The sequence below is a fragment of the Pelobates fuscus genome, chromosome 9, assembly GCF_036172605.1.
Source record: "Pelobates fuscus isolate aPelFus1 chromosome 9, aPelFus1.pri, whole genome shotgun sequence".
NCBI lineage: Eukaryota > Metazoa > Chordata > Amphibia > Anura > Pelobatidae > Pelobates > Pelobates fuscus.
Window position 1 is genome coordinate 32159154 of NC_086325.1, and position 9329 is coordinate 32168482.

The 9329-nt window shown below is 41.9% G+C and overlaps 1 protein-coding gene across 1 annotated transcript in view; it reads right to left on the bottom strand.

The window, feature by feature from the left end:
- POF1B (POF1B actin binding protein) overlaps positions 1-5986 on the bottom strand; it is a 76119-nt gene extending 70133 nt beyond the window's left edge. The window contains exons 1-2 of the mRNA XM_063433420.1: positions 5905-5986; positions 4100-4363 (exon numbers count right to left, since the gene is read on the bottom strand). Of these exons, the coding sequence (XP_063289490.1) occupies positions 4100-4306 (207 nt within the window). The 5' untranslated portion in view covers positions 4307-4363; positions 5905-5986. The remainder of the gene's footprint in view (positions 1-4099; positions 4364-5904) is intronic.
- Positions 5987-9329: the final 3343 nt, after the last annotated feature.

Genomic DNA, 9329 nt, shown 5'->3' on the forward strand with positions numbered 1-9329 from the left:
TCTGTAACCGCGGCCAGGCGGACGGCTCCTGCTACGCCCGGCCCCTCCAAAAACCTTGGGCGCGAACATGCGCTTCATGTTCGCTTGCGCCTTATCAATTGCGGTAAAGGTCTTCACATAGGAGCCCATGTCTTTGACAAAGGAGGAGCCGAACAGTAAGCCCTCCTCAGTCGGGTCAGGTTCTGTCACCGTCATAGTGGCCAGTTTAGGGTCGATCTTTAGGAGGATCGCCTTACGCCTCTCGGAGGACATAGCTGTATTAGCATTGCCCAGCAGGCAAATAGCCCGCTGGACCCATCCAATGGCCACATCCATATCCAAAACTGAGTCTCCAGATTTGGCAGCTTCGAGAAGCTCGTATAATTTAGATAGGGGCCCCAGAGTATCCAGGATCTTGTCCTGGCACCCTTTCAGGGAGTGGTCGAGGCCCTTCTTGGGCTTCCAGCCCGACTTATTGAGAAATTGGGCAATTTGGGGATCAATATCCGGGGTTCTGCCGGCGGCGCCGGTGAGGGAAGGCCTCGGGCATTCGGCGCGCAGTTTATTGCGGCCTTCTTTAGAGAGCGGGGTGCGAATACGCTTAGCCACGTACTGGGCAATATGGTCTGGGGGAACCCATTCAGCGGACCTGGGGTGTCGCAGGTCATCAGGGTCGAACAGGGGGTTACCCTGCGGGTCAAGAATCGCCTTGGTGTCCCCAGAGGCGTCTAATAAGTGGCCACTGGCCATGGCGGAGGAGCCCGAGGGGGTCACGCCCGTAAGGGGCAAATCCTCGCCAGATTCACCTTCATCGAAGGAGTCATATCCCATATGGTCGGACTCATCCTCCACACTCCGGTCGGTATCCGACCCATCATCCAGGGCTCTAGCCCTTTTCCATAGTCTAGCCTTTTTAGCCCGGCCAGGGGCTCTTTTGCGCGTGGGGTGCGCGCTATCAGTGACCGCTTCCAGCGAGTCATTCAAGGCAGGTAGCACCTGCATCGAGGAGTGGGAGCCGACATTTTTGGATTTGGCCTTAGCCTTACGTGCCCCAGGCACTGTCTGGGCAGGGGAAGGGGACCCCCCACCCTGGGAAGCTGGGGCGGTAACGGTAGGTAAAACCATCGAGTGCAGGGAGTGGGTAAATGAGGAGGAGACAGCCCCCATGGCTGAGGCAATAGCCTTCTGCAGGGAGGAAGCCATAGTGGCTTCAAGCAATGTTTGAAATTCCTGAGAGGCCATAGCGCTCTCAGTAGTCTCCATGGTAAAGTCCCCTGAGGGATCTGCAGGCCCATCATCCCTATCCTGCATGTTGGCTATAGTTTGCAAGAGCCAACTTTAGACTAACGAAATGGGGCAGGGGAGAACTAAAAAGGGTTGAGTAACCCACAGAGAAAAGGCAATAAGAAAATAGTCAGACCGTTAGTGTGCCCGGGAGGGATCGAGGCGACCGACTGCACGGCAACTAGGAGGCAGACCGCATGGAGGTCCGTCCAAAATGGCCGCCGCACGCGAGGGAGTGCTCGCGGCCGTGCACCCGTCGGGGGAAGGGGCGCGTGCACTCTGCCCGCGCGGTAAGACCGTGAGCGGGTAGGGGAAAAGTGCACGTAGCCGCGGTCGTGAAGCAAGGACCGGCCGCGGCAAAAATCACAGTTTGCACCCGCGAGGGAGCAAGGGAAAGGCAGGGAGAGAAAAAATCTCCCGGTAAAGGGGAAAAACCCCCAGGGATCCCCAAGGCACACTAAGAGCACAACAAATAAAAACGATGCATATACATTTAAACAAGGGATGCATCAATAACCACAATACCAAAGTAAAATCAGTAAATGGCAATAATAACAAGAAATACCACAATCAAAGTATAACAAGTAAGAGAGCTAAACATGGATACTTAGCTGTCTGAGGAAGCAGCAAAGAAAGAGGGGGATTGTGGGAGACACAGGACTTATATAGCTACTTCCTCTGTTATGTGATTGGCTGACTGTTATGCCTGTTTAGTTTTTCTTTCATTTTGACAATATTTATATTCCTCTATCTTTGCTGCTGAGGAAATAAAGAAAGAGTTATGCATAATATGAGCCTCCGTGTCTTTAATAAAATTGGAAGCGCTTCAGACTGATTTTTTTTTTTTTTTTGGATCAACAACAAAACCAGATGTGTGAGAGGCTGAACTTGAAGTCTCTTTTAAGCTGTGCAACTTTGCAAACCCCCAAGTAAACAAAGTAACACAAACAGAACATCTCATTATTAGTGTCCACGAGAGACCAGAAGGTGTGGCAGTTTTTAACTTATTAACACAAAACAAACTACAGACAAGCTGAAACTAAAGGAAACAAAGTATTTCCCCAGAGGAGAGATTTATTCCAAGAAGGTGTATAAATAAAAGACATATTCATGTTAGACACTACTGGATTATCTAATGTTGCTTTCCAATGCCATTTAACACTGAAATCTAAAATCTCGGCTCCCGGTTGCAACGCATTTTGCAAAGTAAGCTGAAGAACTCTGCAAACAACGCGTTGATATGGTAGTTATAAATAGAATGTCAATATTTACCTGCTCATGTTAAGTAGAAAGACAACAATGTATCATGTCCAAAAGAACTAATATGCAGAGTGTGCAAACGCTGAATGTAGGTGCTGCACACTGTGCAGCACCTCTAGTGGCCGTCTCAGTGACTGTACCTAGAGGTGTTAATAGGCAGCAATGCAAACATTAAAAAGAACCACTACATTAAGCGGTAGGGGGTCTGGTGACTATAGTGTCCATTTAAGAATGTTTACAAGGATCTGGGATCATTCCATTATTTAAAGAAACAGGTAGGTTCATAGAACAAAAATTCAGAGATATAAACGACCATTAGGCAGTGTCCACAATAGGGGGACGCTGAAAACAATAAAACTAAAGAAATACCAAAAGGGTACCCCTAGATAACTGGCGAACACCATAAAGGGCCATGCCAATTAGATATTAACCTAAGTAACAGTATAATTATCTTTATCTTTATTGATTCTTAACCCATTAAATACGCAACTTCAAATTAAAAGAGCATCATGACGGAAAATCATAAATAATCATAAAAAAATCATAAATATAAACAACACACAGCTAAACAAATGTGGTAAAATGTGGATAGTGGTGATGGGAGTAGCTGTATTTGCTGGTCAGAATAAATCAAAAGGTAAACTCAATTGATGTAACAAAATGAGACTGAACGGAGAGTCAAAATTCTCAAAATCTAATGTTTTTTTGAGGCATGCTGGGATAAGTTCTGTCTAAGTTGGTCCCTTTATTTCTATGCTGAAGACATAATAAAGGGGAATGGTACAGGGGTGTGATCTCCCTAAAGATCTTTGTTCCATTCATTTGTCCAACAAGCAGGTATTGCAAGACACTGCATCACTCGACTTATTACTGTGAATGGGTATTCCATGGTTGTGAGATTTAAAGAGATTCTTCAATGGTTGAATCAATTAAGATGAATCACAACAAACAAATAAAATGTTCACACATGGTTCTAGGACTAGGTCTCAAATTAAATAACATGTGTGATTTATTTACGGAGTTTCTGGTGCTATTATTACAAAACTTGTCTCAACATGGATTTTATCTAGACAAAAGAAAAAAAAAAAACAATGCATTGATTCATAAACTTCTTACCCAACACAACAGTACAACCTTAGTATAATAAACAGACATAGCCTCACATTATACCACACATGCTTTCCATATACAATGATAGACCTACAACTTCAAGGATTTGTGGACACCTTCTACCACCAGCGATGGATCTGCCCAAATATACAATATATTTATGGGCTACGGTTACTTCTTGGATTTCATCTGCCACCAAGTTTGAGAATTGTTGAATTAAGTTAAGAGTTACAGCAAAATAAACAAAAAAAGAAATAACAGAAAACTAAGAAAAGTTTCTTATCCACATTCCTGTGTATAATGAAACCTTTGATCCTGATACTAGTCTATTAAACTGCGTTCCATGCGGATAGAACCATTCAATATGTTTTACGTTCCATGGAACGTGATTATAAGGAGACAAGTGTCAAATTACATTAAAAAAAAAAAATCTTTTACGTTTGAGAACTGGGATTTAGTTTCTTACCTGAATATGATGAACTGGCTCTTGGCCCCATGCCATCGTCTGAAAGCTAGGACCAGGTGAACGAGCACTCGGAGACATTGGGAGAACAGAATTACCATCCAGAACTTGAACCATCTTGGTGACTGGACTGTACGTCCTCACGCGTTCCATGAAGACATTGTCCCTATCCGAGATGCTGCCATTTTCCCGGTAACTAGAAGTGGACATCTTGCTCCAGGCACGGGTGGGAAGGGACAACCCTTTGCTTATTTAAGCTTTGAAAACCTGTAAAATAAAGTGAAAAAAGTTACATTTCATGACACTCCGAACCTCGAGATAAAATGGGATGTCATCACCATGACAACACAGATAGCATCACTAAAATGTATTATTATAAATGTCTTCTTGTGCAGTTTGTGTACATTTTAACCCTGAGGTTTGATAACGCTCCCAGACTCATATCAGTCCATGTTCTGTTTGTTTACGCGACAGAGGATTGATGATCGCCTCTGAAACGCAGTTAAAGAGGTTTAACTCACACACAAAAAAAAAAAAAGTGTAGCGACTAAAAGTGATTTGTTAGAGTAAGGAAAACATGCTGCTTTGAAAACTACGGTTTACTATAGCACATGAATTCCACAACTCGCTTTATTTAAATTCACTACCGTATAATGTTTAGGGAAAAATAGAGATAATGAGCACTAACAGAGTTAGAACAGCACTTTGCTAGGTGGAAGAATATAGTTTTGATGTGTCAGCTCAAAACTTATCTCCACTATCCTTGGGCAAAATAAACTGGTTGAGGTAACTATTTCACAGCAAGACTGTAAATATAACGCCTTCCAAATAAAATTCACACGCAACTCTACGTGCGGTCAATACAATGACGTCCCAGCCAGGCGTGTTACTGTCAACTGGACAGAGTTAGGGTCCCTATCTCACAATACTGACCGCCGCCTACCTGCTCTCTTTCTAAGGGACAATGGAACAAAAAGATAAAGAATTGGAATGTCAGCTCTGCTGCCAATGGATACCTGGCTAACCCACACAGTGCTACAGCCCTTTCTCTTTGCATCCTGGGATAGCCGTGTAAAGCATTGATGATATACTATCTGAATTACAATAGTAAATTCAAAACCTTTTTTAAAATTTTTGCTGTAATGGTGTAACCCTACATTCTGAGATAAATTTAAAGAGATAAAGACGATGATAGACAGACATTTAAGAACTGAGTTGTGTTGAATTGACTGCAGATGCAGGATTAGCACAGTGATGCACATACATCAGACATTGCAGAGGCAGCCCTAAGCAAACATAATGATTTGGATGCCAAATTGGCAAAATAAAAATTAAGATTAAACAAATACAACGTCTTATTCACTTCCTATTGTACAACTTTGCATAGATAAATATATATCAGTTTAACAAGGGCAGACTTTAGGCTAGGATAGGGAGGATGGAAATTAAAAAAATATAATAAAAAATTAAATTAAAATTTAAAAAAAAAAATCAGGAAAAAATCAAACAAAAAAAAACAAACTTTCCTGAATGAATATTTTCGTTGCCAGAATCACTGCACACACCCCGGGACTGAAAAGGTTAAATCAGGAGGTCAGCAAGCCAAGGCAAGTCAGACCCTTGATCCCCTCTAGGAAACAATGTAGCAATGGGAGTTTAACCCCTTGCTCACAAGGAAGGAAAGTGATCAGAAGGGATTGGGGGGGGAGGGAATAGCTTTATGGCACTCAAGGGGTTAAAAAGAGTATTTGCTGCTATGAAATCCCAATCCCAGAAGCTCCTTCCCTTAAAGAGACAGCAGTGAGTACCTGGGCAGAATGACTGCAGTTCCTCTTCCTCCTCCTGGCTGTACACACTGGCTCTGTTTGTTGTATGGAACTTTCAGTGGACATTCTGCTGGGAGGTGGGGGCGGGACAGTAGCAGCCATCCTGCTCTGCCATTGGCTGCCAGACACATCAGACAGAGCCGCAGGGCTGTGATTGGCTAGTGTAGGATGCTTTCTGTCAGCCTACCAGGCAGGTGTGTTTACCTGAGGCTTAGATGTGTCTCATGTTGCTGTTCCCTGTATCATTAGACTCAGGGTGTGCCCTCAGACCTGCCCAGCTAGGCTTCTCCTCTCTCCCAGATTGTATTTACTGTGTCTGCTGTGTATTTATAATAACACATGATGTTAGCACCACTTATTACCATCTCCCCCAAAGGGAGCACTGGAGAGACAGAGGGCTGCTTCTCGTGGAACTAATAAACACATGATATATAAATAAAATAATAATAATAATAATAGATAGGAATGCATTAAAAATATACCCTTTTATTCTCCCCAGCTATATGATATGCTGGTTAGCTGCCATCAAGCTGGGGGATAGAAGTTACAATTTAGGAAGGGGTCCCCCCCCCCCCCCCCCTTCATTCTAGTCTGCATACAAGTTTTTCCTAGCCTCATATAAAATGCATGTGTCATACAAAACATGACATGGTGGCATAATAATAATAATAACATTGTATCTATACATAGAGTTGTATCCATACATTGGTCAAATGTTTGAATTCCATTTTATACACAAATTAAAATCAGAAAGCTGTGAGCCTTTACCTCTATATACCATCAAACAATTAAACACTACAGACATGGCCTCCATAGTCTGCTGCACATGCAGCCACCTGTCCCCAAATGTCACAATAACAGGTAATTCCACAATCAGCTGTCACTCTGGAGGAGGAGGTAACGATTTGCAGGTAAGTATTTCTCTTACATTTGGCCAGACAGAGTATTGATTTAAACCCATAGGTGTGTGCAGCCCATATTATCAGTGTGTTCTATTTTATTTATTTCTTTCTTTATATATAACTAAATAAAGGTGAACAGCTATTGAATAATTATACTATTGTATATTTATTTGTATTCGTTAAAAACAAAAAGAAAGGTTGTTATTTTTTTAATCCAAGTAAATGTAACTTGCACATATATATAATAAACAAACTACAAAATATGACTGAGGGAGGGGGACTGACTGAGGCTGCACTGCTATTCAGCTCTGTGGACTATTAGGTTGCATTTTTGGCTCCTGAAAGGTTAAAACCTTTTTTTAAGACAGACAAGTGTTACCCCTGTCTATTAGGCAATTCCCACAGGCCCTGGCTGTTTCTTCTCCAGGATAACCCACTAGCTCAGCTATGGACTGAGATAAGGATGTTCGTCTATCACTGTCACTGGTATTTCTTCTATCCCTGGGTCTGTTCACTATCAGTTTGGGTACTGTGTTTTCTAGTAACCCTATGTCACCCCCTCCCCCCGACTTTTTGGTTTATTGCTTTTGAGTCTTTGAGATCAGATGTATCTTTCAATATAAAGGAGAAACTGAGTGCCCTAATAGAATAAAATATAACCTTTAATAATTATTTTAAAAGAGATAAGTAGGTGTCCATAAATGAGTAAGTAGAAACATAGAAACATAGAATGTGACGGCAGATAAGAACCATTTGGCCCATCTAGTCTGCCCAGTTTTCTAAATACTTTCATTAGTCCCTGGCCTTATCTTATAGTTAGGATAGCCTTATGCCTATCCCACGCATGCTTAAACTCCTTTACTGTGTTAACCCCTACCACTTCAGATGGAAGGCTATTCCATGCATCCACTACCCTCTCAGTAAAGTAATACTTCCTGGTATTATTTTTAAACCTTTGCCCCTCTAATTTAAGACTATGTCCTCTTGTTGTGGTAGTTTTTCTTCTTTTAAATATAGTCTCCTCCTTTACTGTGTTGATTCCCTTTATGTATTTAAATGTTTCTATCATATCCCCCCTGTATCGTCTTTCCTCCAAGCTATACATGTTAAGATCCTTTAACCTTTCCTGGTAAGTTTTATCCTGCAATCCATGAACCAGTTTAGTAGCCCTTCTCTGAACTCTCTCTAAAGTATCAATATCCTTCTGAAGATATGGTCTCCAGTACTGCGTACAATACTCCAAGTGAGGTCTCACCAGTGTTCTGTACAATGGCATGAGCACTTCCCTCTTTCTACTGCTAATACCTCTCCCTATACAACCAAGCATTCTGCTAGCATTTCCTGCTGCTCTATTACATTGTCTGCCTACCTTTAAGTCATCAGAAATAATCACCCCTAAATCCCTTTCCTCAGATGTTGAGGTTAGGAGTCTATCAAATATTCTGTACTCTGCCCTTGGGTTTTTACGTCCAAGATGCATTATCTTGCACTTATCCACATTCAATGTCAGTTGCCACAACTCTGACCATTTTTCTAGTTTACCTAAATCATTTGCCATTTGGCTTATCCCTCCTGGAACATAAACCCTGTTACATATCTTAGTATCATCCGCAAAAAGACACACCTTACCATCAAGACCTTCTGCAATATCACTAATAAAATATTAAAGAGAATGGGTCCAAGTACAGATCCCTGAGGTACCCCACTGGTGACAAGCCCAAGTACTCAAAAATTCAAAATCTAAATATACAAGGCTGAATAAATAGTGATAACTATATGCACAAAAACATAAGCCTAAACCATAGGAATGCCTACAAGGTAAAAGCGCTAAATAGTAAGCTAATACCTATGGATTTCCCCTCTGATGAGTTGTGGGCGAAACGCGCGCATCAGGGGCCCTCGGTGATCCATTGCAACAGCTATATTGTGTGTATTGGAGCAGCTGATACTACACAACCCTCTGTTAATGTCTGGGTGGGCAAAGGCCTTTACCTTGTGAATAATTTCCCAGTATACATAATAGGCATATACTTGATTAAAAGCCGATTTGGGTACTTTCCCAGTGTGTATAATAGGCATATATTTGATTAAAAGCTGATTTGGGTATTTTGCAATATCCTCAGCATCTGCTATATCGGCAATTGATTTTACACAGTGAATTTACTGAGGCTGACATTGTCCTTAGTGCAGGTATAGCTGTACATTCTGCACTATGTATATATTATTCTTAATGTTTCACTTATTTTAGTGCAACACCATATATGTAGACTATTGACTGACTGTGCAGACATATATCCTCTGCACAGTCTATTGGACTGATCACTGGGGGTCGTGCTCACTGAAAACTTTTGAACAGGACCTCTTTACTCACAACGTAATGGTGAATCTAATCTCCTTAAGGTTAAGGCGCTACTTACCAGTAGGATAGGTTTAACCTTTTGAGCGACGACCTGGACTCACTTTTAAAAATTGTCTTTAGCTTCAAACTAGACAGCGGCTTTAGTA